A 12,735-nucleotide genomic window follows, 5' to 3' on the forward strand; every position below is an offset into this window, starting at 1 on the left:
GGCTAGAGGATTTTTTTGAGTAGAAGCGGTGTATACATTAATGGCTTGTGTTGATCCAGGGCATGGAGTACCTTGCATACAAACGGTACATTCATCGAGATCTGGCTACTCGAAACATCTTGGTGGAGAGTGAGTCTCAGGTAAAAATTGGTGACTTTGGCTTGACTAAGGTTTTGCCTCAGGACAAAGAATACTACAAGGTCAAAGAGCCAGGAGAAAGTCCAATATTCTGGTAAGATTTTGTATTTTGATTTGTTTAGATGTGTTTATTAGTTTTGGATTGATTTTATTCTGTATTTCGTGAAAGACAAAACCCTTAAAACATGGTCCATTTGTTTTCAGGTATGCCCCCGAATCCTTAACAGAAAGCAAGTTTTCCGTGGCATCAGACGTCTGGAGTTACGGTGTTGTTCTGTATGAACTCTTCACACACAGTGACAAGCTCTGTAGCCCCCCTACAGTATGTATAACTCATTCCATTGCGCGGTCGGTGTTTTCTCATTAACGCTTGTTCTCGCTTTTTATTCGTTTTGTCCTAAGAATAATGAACAGCGTGTAAGCAATGGCCTTTCAAAATCTTAGAATCACTGTACTGCTCACACTGTGTCCACAAAGGAGAAACAGAGTTTAAAATGGTTAAGGTTGTGGTTTATAGTGTGCACATACCATAATCGTACCAAGCAAATAGAATTCGTCCACCATCACGCTGTCCAAGTTTGTTGATTTTGCATGACATGTTATGTAAAAAGAGTAAAAGACAACATTATTAGCTAAGCTGCTGCACTCTATTCCTGTTTAGGTGTTTATGAGCATGATGGGAGGAGACAAGCATGGCCAGACAATAGTGTATCATCTCATTGAACTGCTGAAAAAAGGGAACCGCTTACCTCAGCCAGTGGGTTGCCCCTCAGAGGTAAGTGGCCAATAAGTGCAAATAATTCTAAATGAGCAATCCAGACTAAACAAAACCGACTAAACAGAGACAGCAACTGAAGTAGACATCATGTGCTTTCACTGCAATTTCTGCTTATAAATTCTCCTTTTGAAAGACTGACTTTAAGTGACATATAATGGCATTGAATTAATTAATTATATAAAGGACTTTTTAGGGAGGACAAGTCTTGGCCTGTTAGTACTTAGAGTTTTGTTGAATTTTGTTCCTGTTGTGTTTCTTACATTATACATTTAGCAGACGCTTTTATCCAACGTGACTTACAAATGAGGAAATACAAGCAAAGCGATAGGTCAAGCAGAGAACAATACAAGTAGTGTTACAATACAAGATCTTTAATTGAGTTCTAGAAGAAGCAAAGTACGTAGAATAGAGGTGTAAGAGCCAGAGTAATTTATATATAAATATATTTTTTAAATAATGTGGGGTTAGCATTTCAGGGGTTAGTTAAGTGATCACGGAAGAGGTGGGTCTTTAGCTGTTTTTTAAAGATAGAGACAGATTCTGTGGTCCGGATTGAGGAATTTCATCCCACCACTGAGGGACGATTAGTGTGAAGGTTCTGGAAAGGGACCTTGAGCCATGCTGAGTAGGTACTACTGAGCGTCAGTCATGGATCAATCACAGATTGCGTGAGGGAACATAAACCTTCAAGAGAGTGTTGCGGCAGGGGGGTGCTGTTCTAGAAAAGGTCTTGTACTTGAGCATCAAGGCCTTGATTCTTCTTTTAAAAAACAAAACACTGTTTTATTTAAATATGTAATTCCAAATTTCAAGCATAGGTGCTGCACCAGGAAAGAATATAATATTTTATGTTGACATTAAGTATACCTGAAAAGCATCATTTTAATCTGATGATTAGATCAGATTTCCTTAGGGAATATTTTTATACACACAGTACTGTATATCTACATTTAAGATTATTAACTGCCTTATCTTTTTAATTCTAATAGATGTATGAGATAATGCAGGAATGTTGGGATAACGATGCGACCTTTCGTCCAGCCTTTAAGGAGCTTGCTCTGCGCGTCGACTTGTTTCGAGACAGCAGTGATTCAGACCTATACACCCAAGTGCCTCCATTTTAAGAGAGAAACACTTTGCTTTGTTCTAATAACTGCCTTGAAGATCATCAGCACCATGTCGTTAATCAGGACCTCCATCATCACTCTCCTTGCTTTTCAGTGTGCCATCTTGGCAAACCTCATTAAGGACTTGGAACTTCTACCAGCCTTTAAGCAACTATGTTTTGGTTTGCTTTTTCCCCCTCTTAACACCCCGTTGCTAGCAGTGCTAGCATATTTCCTTACCATGAAGAACTGTGAAAGGAAGAATGCACACGCAATTGCGTTCTTTTTATATATGTTTTTATGTACATATAATAAATAAAGATTTTTATAATTTTATAAAAATGAAAGATGAATGCAATTCTGACTATATTTGGACTATTAATTATTAGCAGTGAAATATGAAATGAAGAAAGATATATAATGTTTATAGCTTTCCATCGTCATGCAGGTGGCTGTCTAATTAAAATCATATATTAAATATATGTGTGGACAAAGTCATTATAAAATGTAGTTTTTTTGGTCTCTTTAGTTTTATCTGATACACAACAGCTCTTTAAAAATGTGGTGTTTTTTTTTATTAATTTACTGCACATTGCAGTTTATTTCAAAAGGTCTAAGGTAAGGACTAAGGATCAGAAATGTGAATTTAAGATACACAAAGATAAAAGATGAACAATTCAAGGTTAGGCTCAGGTCTTTTTGATAAATTGTGACAATTACTGATGTATTTAAATGTATTTATGGCACAGTCTCAATCCTGAGAAGTACACAATACTGTAGCACCACCACCGGGATCTGAGACTGGTCACTCTTCGGTATTATGTCTACAGCCACTTTTGGAAGATTCTTCCAGGCTGATAATGACCTTTCAGTTGAGCTGCCATGTTCAACTCCAGTCTCAGCAGTGTCCAAAGAAGGGTGTGGGTCAGGTCATGCTAGCATGTAGGGGCTGCTGACCGGCTCTAAACTTGCCATGGCAACCAGTCTAAAGATGGTCGTAGCCCAAGTAGGGCTGAGTGATGCAATGCAACCCACAAAACAAAACATAACTTGGTGTATCCTACTGCTGGATGCCAGCTAACATCATGGTCAGATATTACTTCAAACACTGCTGTCCTATTGCCTTTCCATCTCAGGCGAGTGCATGTATGTTGTGGCCTTCAGCCCTTTTTTCCAGTGGCTCGTTGAGACATACTCATGGCAAGGAGCTCTGTGTATCATTGGTGCTCAATTCAGCTCAATCTTTTGGTGTGTGGAGCTCTGATGAGACCCCTTAAACCTAAGGCATTTTCCCAAACTGCTTCCCTCTTGGTGGACCCAACATCCAAGAAAGCTCCTTTCCAGTGCTCAATGATCCAGAGGCCTGAGCTGCTGCTATACATTGCCTTTGCCATCTTGGCTGCCTCTGGTTTTTTCATCCCACCTCTATTTCTGGTGCTATATGCCAATCACAAAGGCACAGATCAATACTGGGCTGCCTTCCTCCTCTCCGTTTTGTCCTTGGCTGATCTGCTGGGCAGGCTGGCCTGTGGTTGGCTGGCTAATTTGCGGGTGTTGAGGAACCACCAGGTATCAGCGATGGTGTCCATCTTACTGGGAGTGGTGGTACTGGGAGTGGTGGTGCTGTTCCTGCCCATCACGCATGCCTACTGGCCAGTCATGGCTTTCACAACACTCTATGGCTTCCTGTCTGGCTGCTTTGTGGCTGTCCACATCATAAGTATAGTGGAAATTGTAGAGCTGGCGGACTTTGACAGTGGTACTGCGAACCTCTGGGGCATTCGTCGTGCCACCTGCTGCAGGTCAGTGTGTCCTAATTTGTATCTCCTGTGTTACAACCATCTTTTCCATACATTTACTCTAAATGATTTCTCTACGTGCTTTTTAGTAAATGCAATGCTTCAACCCAGGTCTCCAAAACATTCCCTACTGTGAGAGTAAACATATTGTGATCATAAATGTGTGACAACATAAACAATGAATGCTGTCCGTGCCAGGAGACTTGGGAGTAAGTGAACCTTTCAACAACATAAGTGACGATGGGGTCCCCAGATGGGATCCAGTAATGGTTAGTTCAGTCAGTTCAGTCTCCTGTTTTGAACCCTATTTAACCCGGTGGCCTAAATTGGATTCACCAAATATTAACTATGGAATTATACAAATAATGATGAAACAAGAAACGCACAACATACTATGCTTTAGCTCATCAAACCATTCATTACATGTTATCCATTTTTCATGGTAGTTTCACGAAGGGTGCGGATAAGTCTGGAGTTGACTGTGTATATTGACGTTTGTGGTTGTATTTAGCCTTACTCGGGGTTAATGTACCATAGAATTTCAAAACAAATGCCAGGTTACAACCAGCTGCAAAGCAGGTGTGTACATAGTCTCAGTCTCTGTTGTCTTAGCCCGCTACTGTTGTGGAGCTGAGTTCTTGTAGGTTTGTTTTTTTTTTTGTTTTGTTTTGGTTTTTTTTGGAATCCTTCATCTGTCATTTTCCATGCTGGCTGCCAAGTCAAGTCAAGTGGCTTTTATTGTCATTTCAACCATATACAGCTGGTACAGTATACAGTGAAACGAAACAACGTTCCTCCAGGACCATGGTGCTACATAAAACAAAACACAGACTAAAAAAGACCTACAGTCTACATTAAGTGTATGTGCAAATGTGTACCAACAATACAAGACAGTACAGTGCTATTAAAGCAGGACAAGGGGCACAGTAAGTGTGAAAGTGTCAGATATAACAGGTAGTGCAAAAAGATTCCAATAACATGTTGATAGTTTGTCTTACTGACCTCGTATTATTAATAGCAGCTTAGGATGCAGAAGTGTTTGACAATAATAGTGATGTTTTACAGGTCCTTTTGTGTGTGTCTGAATATGACAGGCTGGCTGGTGGACTGGCCCGGTGAATTCAGTGCTGTATTTTATCTGGCAGGCCCTATTTTTGTAGTGATGGTCAACAGGCTGGTGGAGAAGAAGCATATCGATTTGGTAAAAGTTGCAGATGCTGCAGCTGACACTGAAACTTGCCAAATAAATGGAAAGGATCATTTAGAAGTGGAAAGACACTAACCTCAGTATCATATCATTGTAAACTAGATAATTTTGTGGGGTTTTTTGTGTCATGAATAGTAAAAATGTATGATTTCCAAATGCCATGTAAACTAGGGCCGGGTGATATGACAATATTTTATTTAGTTTTCATAAATTCACAACACACTTTTCAGAAAATTTAAATGTTTGGCGTGGTTGAGCTTCCAAAATGTAAGTGTTGTCCTTCCAAATCAGTTACATTGATTTATTAGAGAGAGAGAGAGAGAGATTTTACATTTAATAATTGGGACACTGTGTCTTTAACATTATTGTTCAGTAATGTCTGGGACCATATGCACATTAACCAGTGTATTCTCTCTCTCACCTCTCAGAAATAGTCACTGCGTTACTTATGAGCTGTAGCAGAGCAGAACATTTGAGTTTCCTAGGGGTTTTTTTTGTTGTTGTTTGGAGTGTGTTATCATATTATTTTAAGGTATTTATACTTTGCTTTATTATTATTGAAATTGAATGATTGTACTCTTGTGCTCCTTACCAATTTAAATGTCTTATCATCTCTCAACTAGCCAGTGACTGTAGACTACATATCAATCGAATGGGATCAGTTTAGCATCTAGTCAAGTTCATCAGTGTAAAGACAAACAGAAATCATACTAATGTGATATCTGCATCATATGCTACACAAGAAAGGTATAGTATAGTAGTTAGTGCTGGAGATATCCATATTCGGACGCATATGGATAAGCAACTGGACTGCAGTGTGGAACTTGAGGATGAGCACCCTGGCATTACCTCAGTAAAATGTTTAAATATGCTGGAGAATACGGAAGCCCCAAGAGGCCCTGTATTTATTATATTTTTTCCTTTCTTGTTTTCTCATGATCTCCACATAACAAACAGTTCCACATTAGTGTCTGACGCTAGGAGAAGGAGGCTGTCAGGTCTACAACTTCATTGTCGAAGACCATACAGTGACCCTGGTTTTCCTCTGGGGCACCTCTCTCTTAATGTGAAGAACGTCCATCTGTACAGCGGGATATTATTAAATTTATGATGGCAATTGTTGAGATGCCAATGTGCATGCAACACCAGTCCCATTCACAAGGTGTGCTTGTCATGTCAAGATCACGAGAAAACAACTTTTGTCGTGCCGAGATTATGCGAAAACAAGTTTTGTTATGTCGAGATCACAAGAAAACAACCTTTTGTTCTGTTAAGATCACAAGAAAAGTCGTGGTCACGAGAAAACAAGAAAGGAAATAAATAATAATGCATGGCCTCTTAGGGCTTCCATTGGAGAAAGCAACAACTTTGCCTCCATAGACAGTATGAACCCCATTTAATTAAAAGTAAAGAAATAAAAAAAGCGTGTTGAGGTTTGTTATTTTGCTAACTGACTATATTAAGGTTAGCACATTCGCCTCACACCTCGATTCCTGATTCGATTCGATTCCCATCCCTGTTCTGTGTGTGGGAAATTTGCATGTTCTCACCGTGCTGCGGGGGTTTCCTCCAGGTACTTCTTCGGTTTCCTCCCCCAGTCCAAAGACATGCATGGTAGGCTGATTGGTATGTCCGGAGTGTATGAATGGGTGTGTGAATGTGTATGTGATTGTGCAATGGATTGGCACCCTGTCCAGGGTGTACTCCGCCTTGTGCCCCATGCGCCATGGGATAGGCTCCAGGTTTCCCATGACCCACTAGGATAAGCGGTATAGAAAATGAATGGATGTATGGACTATATTAACATGAATATATTAGTATTATTTCCAGTAGCTAACATAATTGGCTCAGCAGCAAGTCAAAATCTAGCTGATGGTAAATATTGCAAGGTCAAACATCAAAATGGCATAGTTTATTTAAAATTAAACTCATCTTCTAATGGTTTTAGATGAATAATAAAAGTTAATTTTCAGTTGAAAACATCACATTAAATACATTTAAACATAAATTTCATCAGTTAAAGACATTTAACAGACTTTTTAATACTGTATATTTAAAAGTAGAAACCTTTTCTACTTTCATTTAAGTATTTTCTTTAGCTACTTTTACTTGATTAAGATTCTGAAACATTATCTATACTTCCACTTAAGTGTAATTTCTCAGTATATTGTATTTGATCACCCCTGGTCACAAGCAATACTACCAGCATTCTGAGTTCAGTGTCCCTGAAGTCAAAAACTTTTTTTTTTTTTTTTTTTTTTTTAATGTGGCTTAACTCGCTGGATGGCTGTTTCTGATTATAGCCTACAGATTAGTATTTGGGTCAAACTTGATAATACAATGCCTCTAACTTACCATGCAGGTTCTGTAACAGGTTATGTATTTGCATTATCACACCTACTAGATTTGTTAGGTCTATTTTATAAAGTGACAAGGGTTAGGGAGACAGAGCTCATATGCAACGCAAACTCTTTGAATCAGTTTGTACAGTTTGGTATTGCTACTATTTCAATCTCTTGCTTCAACTGTACTATTTCGTATTCAAAATTGTTTCACATACTTGATGAAATACTGTACAGTGCCTTGCACAAGCATTCCCACCCCAACCTTCAAGTGTTCTGCATTGTGTAGTCTTTCGAGTTGGAATTCAAATATTTTATATTTTTACCTTTTGATTTATGTCTAACATTTGAATGTGCAAAATATTGTATTATGACACAAAGACTAATTAAACATTTTCACTTTTAAAAATGATAGATTTAACACCCACATCAGTATTATGGGCTATTATGTGTAGATTCAGGATTTATCATTCCAAATAAGTCTGTTTCAGGTCCATGTTGTAATGCTATAAAATGTGGAAAAGATATAGATATAGATATAAACACTATCCCACTGTTGCTGTTAATCCCATTCCAGTAATTTAGCATTTAACAATCCAACTATGTGTTATATGTCCAGGGTCACCAGTATGGACTTAGGACCCCTGATAGGTTAATGAACTATAGCCTCCATCCAACACAATTTTCCTTCTCATGGAACCTTCCCTCACTGTGAATGACTTATCATTTACAATTCGGCATATACCATGTCTCAGTATAAAGATACCAGGTTAGGCTAGATACCATCATGTACACTGCAGGGACAAGGACTTCTTACCTACATTAAATATTATCTAGATTGTTCTTTCTGGATTGTTAGATTTTGTTTTTAAGTTGTGTTCTTTAAAGTATTGTTCATAACCACAAGATGGCAGTGTCACGCCAATCGCTGAACAACAAACCCGTGGGGTTGGAGTCATCCTGGAAGAGACCAATTTGATCAGAATAGAAATATCACATTCTGGATTAGGTGATCAGTCAGAATAACTTTGAATTGATTTGCAGTGAAAAATTTGTTTAAAAATATAAAGCCATGATTTTCAGGATAAAAATTGACTCGACAACAGTACAAAAAAAAATAAGATGAAAAGATAACATTTAAATGATTGGCCTATTTGAAAGATTTTTAAAATAAATTAATTGTACATGTGTAATTTCACAAATAGAAGTTACCTTTATACAAGTGATCATTATCGTGCTCACTTGGGAAATAGTGGAATGACACTACTAGCAGGCAAATCGGCCGCCATATGTTAACACACACCAACAGACACACTTATGTAGACATATTCTCATACACACACACACACACACACACACAGACACGAAACATTTCCATAAGTGCATTTGTTTATTTCCTCAAATGATCTCAAATATACACCTACAACAGACACACACACTTACACAGACATATCTGTATATATCTACACATTGCACAAATCACAATTGTTTATTCCCCATCACTTATTAATCATTACTAATTGTCGACTGCCTTGATATTGCTTTTTTTGTGTAATAAAATGGGGAAAAAAGATAATTGAACATCATAAGCTTTTTACACTCACTGGCCACTTTAATTGGAATATCATAAGGGCATAGTAAATCAAATAAGTACTATTTACAACCATGGAGAGCAGAAAAATATCTCAGAATGCACAACATGTTGAACCTTGAGCCAGATGGGCTACAACAGCAGACGACCACATCAGGTTCCAGTTTTATCAGCCATAAATGGGAATCTGAGGGTAAAGTGAGCACAGGCTCACCGAAACTGGACAGGTGAAAATCAGAAAAAGACCAGGCAATGTTTTTTCTGATTGTCAACTGTACAGTTTCAATGTGGTCTTCTGCTGTTGTAGTTCATCCAACTTAAGGATTCAGCTTTTCACCATGGTTGTAAAGAGAGTTTATTTGAGTTATTTGTTAGGAGTTATGAGCTTAAACCAACCATTCCATTCTTCTCTGACCCCTAACATCTGCAAGGTGTTTCTGCCCATAGTGGACTACTGCTCACTGGATGTAAATTCTAGAGACTGTTGAAATAGTAATCTGTAATACTCAAACCAGCCTGTCTGGCACCAGCAACCATGCCACAGTCACTGAGATCACATTTTTCCACAGTCTGATGTTTGATATGAGCATTAATTGAAGCTCTTGACCTGTATCTGCATGATCTTGTGCATTTTGCTGCTGCCTCATGATTGACTGATTGGATAATTGCAGGTGTACAGGGGTTTCTGTTAAAGTGACCGGTGAGTGTATACTGAAGTCTTATAAAATGAACAGTATTAAAATGCTTGCAAGTGGAAATAGAGCAATGTGTGTTGTACAAAACAGCATGAGTGCCTCCAAACTTTGAAGTTCAGTTGTGACCACAACACAAGCGATGACAACCTGAGTGTAGAGCCAGCTTAGACAAGTAAACAAGCCTTTCCTCCAAGCTGTGGTGAGCCTTGGAGAAAGGTGTTTGTGTAGCTTGTGGTCTCCTAACACAGCTACAGCCCATCCAAGGAAACCTGCCACTTGACCTGGGTACAAGCCATGCCACAAAGCCGAGAAGCAGAAAGTCATAAGCACCGGCATCTTGCTGCTCCTATGAAACACTAATCTGCGTAACCAGGCAGCTGTTGTCCTGTTCCAGAGGCGAGCAAAGGCTGAAATATTACTTGAGGTTTCAATCTCAAATGCATCACCATCAGAAAGTCCATTCCACAATGCACCTCCGGTTGTACTGTAGCCACTGAAACCTAATCCTGCTGCATTGTTAACACATTCACTTATTTTCCAGTGAACATAATAAGTCAATCTGAGCACCAGGGAGAAGATCCAGATCCATAATATACTTGGAGAGCTACTTAGGCTGAATATGCTTGATTGTAGAACACCTGTAAGGAGAAATTTGAGAACTAGCAGAAGTAAAACCTGCAACATCTTCCAAGGCAGAATGGTAAGAGGAGAAGGTGGTCTATTGACACTTATCTGCTCCACGAAGTTCACATAAGTGTTGAATGGACAAAGCGGTCCTCCAATAAGGGCAGGAAAATACAAAGTGTAGCTCATGAAAGGAGCGAGGCAAACAACTTGGCTCTGGAAGCTTCCTCGGAAATTCCTGATGACTTTTCCTTCCTGGAGATCCATTGATACTGACGTAACTCTCTGACTGAGAAGCATTAAAGCAGACATGGCCAGGACAAACCTGAGGGGGGAAAAAAACCCAAAATATTAAAAACGTTTAAAATGCTGTAGTCTGTGAAAGTGGATTTTTTTTTTTTTACCTGGAATCTGGAGGTTCCTGCAGCCAGTAGTGTTGGTACTGCATATAGAAGTGCCACAATGTTTGCCAACACATCTGCAGCCCAAAAATCCAGTAGTGAATATGAACTGGTTCCATGAAGCGCACCAGTAACACAAATGTGATAAAGGTGATAAACAGCAGCGTGCTGTATGGACCCATAGTCAGAATGGCAACGATGAATCCTCCCAACGCCAGACAGATATGCCTTACCAAAACAAATTTACTGAAATCATTTTTCTGAATTAATGAAGAATGTTTGGCAGTATAATATTACAATTTTAAAAACATTCCTGCTTACCTGTTAAACAGAGTGAGATATCCTTGTGTAGCCAAGCTGTAAAACAAAAAAGCCAAGGGTATAGTGAACAACTGGTATGCCAGCTGAGGATTTTGATTAAAAATCATCCACAAAAGATCCATTCTCATATGATTAGTATATGTCCTGATTTGTGCTTTGCTCTGTCTGTGGCTTCTTATTGTGAGTGAACATATGAGTTTATTAGTAACACCTTGGAGAGTGTATGATTGCTATGGAGCCTCCAACATTTATATTAAACAAGCAATCTAAATTCCAGACGTACATGGATAGATAGATGTGCAGTGAGTTAGGCCTGTCTACATATTCAGTAAATGAAGCTCTAAAAGGCAGCAACACTGTCATGAGTACACATTTGTTAAGCAGATGCTTCAACGTTGACAAATAATACTCATGCTTTCGCTTTTAGGTATGCTGCTGCTTCAAGTCATAGTTTATTTATTTATTTCATTTAAATATGGCTGTAAGTAAAATAATTTAATATGGATTACTTTTCATAGATGCAACTGAATTTATTACCTCAACTGATTTACAGTATACTGTTTGCAACATTTGAAACTCTTTGGTCTAAAGTAAACATTAAGTGAAGTGACCATACTTAAATAGCTTCTCTTTTTTCTTTTTTTTTCTTTTCTTTTCTTTTTCTTTTTTTTTTTTTTTTACAGCAAATTAACCACCCACACAAGCCATTCCAGAGATATTTCCAACTCAGGCAATTGCTAAACATTGCTTATTTGTCTCTGTGTTTGGGCTGTAACAGAATACAAGTGACTGCTTTATGGAATACAAAACTGAAGTACTTATAATATGTTTAATATTTTTTGAAAGGGTACTATGTATGTTTTTTGTTTTGTTTTGTTTTGGGGGTTTTTTCCTGGAAAATCTTTTTCAGTATTTTCAGTGGAAACATATTTTCCACTGAAAATACTGGAAGGGATTTTCTGGGGGAAAAAAAAAGCCCATACATGTTCTGCCCATTCTAATTAATCATTAAATATTTGAAAGTATTATGTTTCGTTGCTTGTAACATCTACTCAGGTGGCTGAATCTGACGCCACTATTCCTTGGAACGGTTTAAGCAGTAACCAAGAGAACCCAACTCGATGGGACAAAGTATGTGCAAAACCGAAGCTAATCCTGTCATCCACCCCTGGAGTGCCTCAGAGGAAGCCTTGGTCTGTCACATGGGGGAAGAGAAAGGTGAATAAAAAGAACCAACAACTCATTAACAGCCTCTCGTACTTCAAAACTGGTTTGAAGTACTATCAGAATCAGCTATGGAGAAACTATAAGTGGCTTCCTCCACACCACACTCTACCTCACCCAGGGACTGTGCTTCTGCACTGCCGGAATCATCTCAGTCCAGCTGTCAAAACCAGGCTGTTCCGCCAGAGGAAACAACACCACAGCCTTGGGTAAGCACATTGCACCATCATCATCACAACTACAGAGGCTTAACCCCTCTGTGGGTCACTGGCACCGCACTCACCACCATGCCAACTCACCTGTAGGACACTCAGCACTTGATGCTCACTCCATGCAGAAAGAATGCACCAAACCAAAATAATTGTACATGCGGGTTCAAATGACATTTCTAAACAATAGTCAGAAGATTTAAAACAAAATTTTATTCACCTTCTGGACTCTGTGAACTCCTCCTCAGTCAAAATGCATATATCAGGCCCGATACAAACAATTGGGCGGGGGTTCAGCCA

At 38.8% G+C, this 12,735-nt stretch overlaps 3 protein-coding genes across 6 annotated transcripts in view; 2 read left to right on the forward strand and 1 right to left on the reverse strand.

Moving 5' to 3' along the window:
• The window catches only part of jak2b (Janus kinase 2b), a 38,570-nt gene extending 36,066 nt beyond the window's left edge, over positions 1-2,504 (forward strand). For all 4 annotated transcript variants that reach the window (XM_017452244.3, XM_017452245.3, XM_017452247.3 and 1 more), the window contains 4 exons: positions 60-232; positions 343-460; positions 800-913; positions 1,906-2,504. In XM_017452244.3, coding sequence (XP_017307733.2) covers positions 60-232; positions 343-460; positions 800-913; positions 1,906-2,040 — 540 coding nt within the window. In that variant the 3' untranslated portion in view covers positions 2,041-2,504. The remainder of the gene's footprint in view (positions 1-59; positions 233-342; positions 461-799; positions 914-1,905) is intronic.
• A 567-nt stretch (positions 2,505-3,071) lies between these two features.
• zgc:114041 (uncharacterized protein LOC574425 homolog) lies at positions 3,072-4,255 on the forward strand (the record flags this gene model as incomplete). The annotated part of the gene is given in 4 exon segments (XM_047149763.2): positions 3,072-3,144; positions 3,147-3,247; positions 3,250-3,779; positions 3,781-4,255. Coding segments are annotated over 4 exon segments (810 nt in total), but the record flags the coding sequence as incomplete, so codon positions are not given.
• A 4,401-nt stretch (positions 4,256-8,656) lies between these two features.
• mboat4 (membrane bound O-acyltransferase domain containing 4) lies at positions 8,657-11,337 on the reverse strand. Its single transcript, XM_017451397.3, has 3 exons — positions 11,003-11,337; positions 10,685-10,909; positions 8,657-10,605 (listed from the first exon to the last, which is right to left on the reverse strand). The coding sequence occupies exons 1-3, from the start codon at positions 11,128-11,130 to the stop codon at positions 9,681-9,683; spliced, it is 1,278 nt and encodes a 425-aa protein (XP_017306886.2). The 5' UTR covers positions 11,131-11,337; the 3' UTR covers positions 8,657-9,680.
• Between the last annotated feature and the right edge of the window lie 1,398 nt (positions 11,338-12,735).

Source organism: Ictalurus punctatus, chromosome 22 (genome assembly GCF_001660625.3).
Source record: "Ictalurus punctatus breed USDA103 chromosome 22, Coco_2.0, whole genome shotgun sequence".
NCBI lineage: Eukaryota > Metazoa > Chordata > Actinopteri > Siluriformes > Ictaluridae > Ictalurus > Ictalurus punctatus.

What these genes read in the sequence shown, in the direction of transcription:
- mboat4 (XM_017451397.3), bottom strand. Translation starts at nt 11,130, where the DNA reads ATGAGAATGGATCTTTTGTGGATGATTTTTAATCAAAATCCTCAGCTG. An exon ending in TATCTCACTCTGTTTAACAG is followed by an intron (nt 10,910 to 11,002) that starts GTAAGCAGGAAT and finishes TGTTTTGGTAAG; the next exon opens with GCATATCTGTCTGGCGTTGG. An exon ending in CAGGAACCTCCAGATTCCAG is followed by an intron (nt 10,606 to 10,684) that starts GTAAAAAAAAAA and finishes TTCCCCCCTCAG; the next exon opens with GTTTGTCCTGGCCATGTCTG.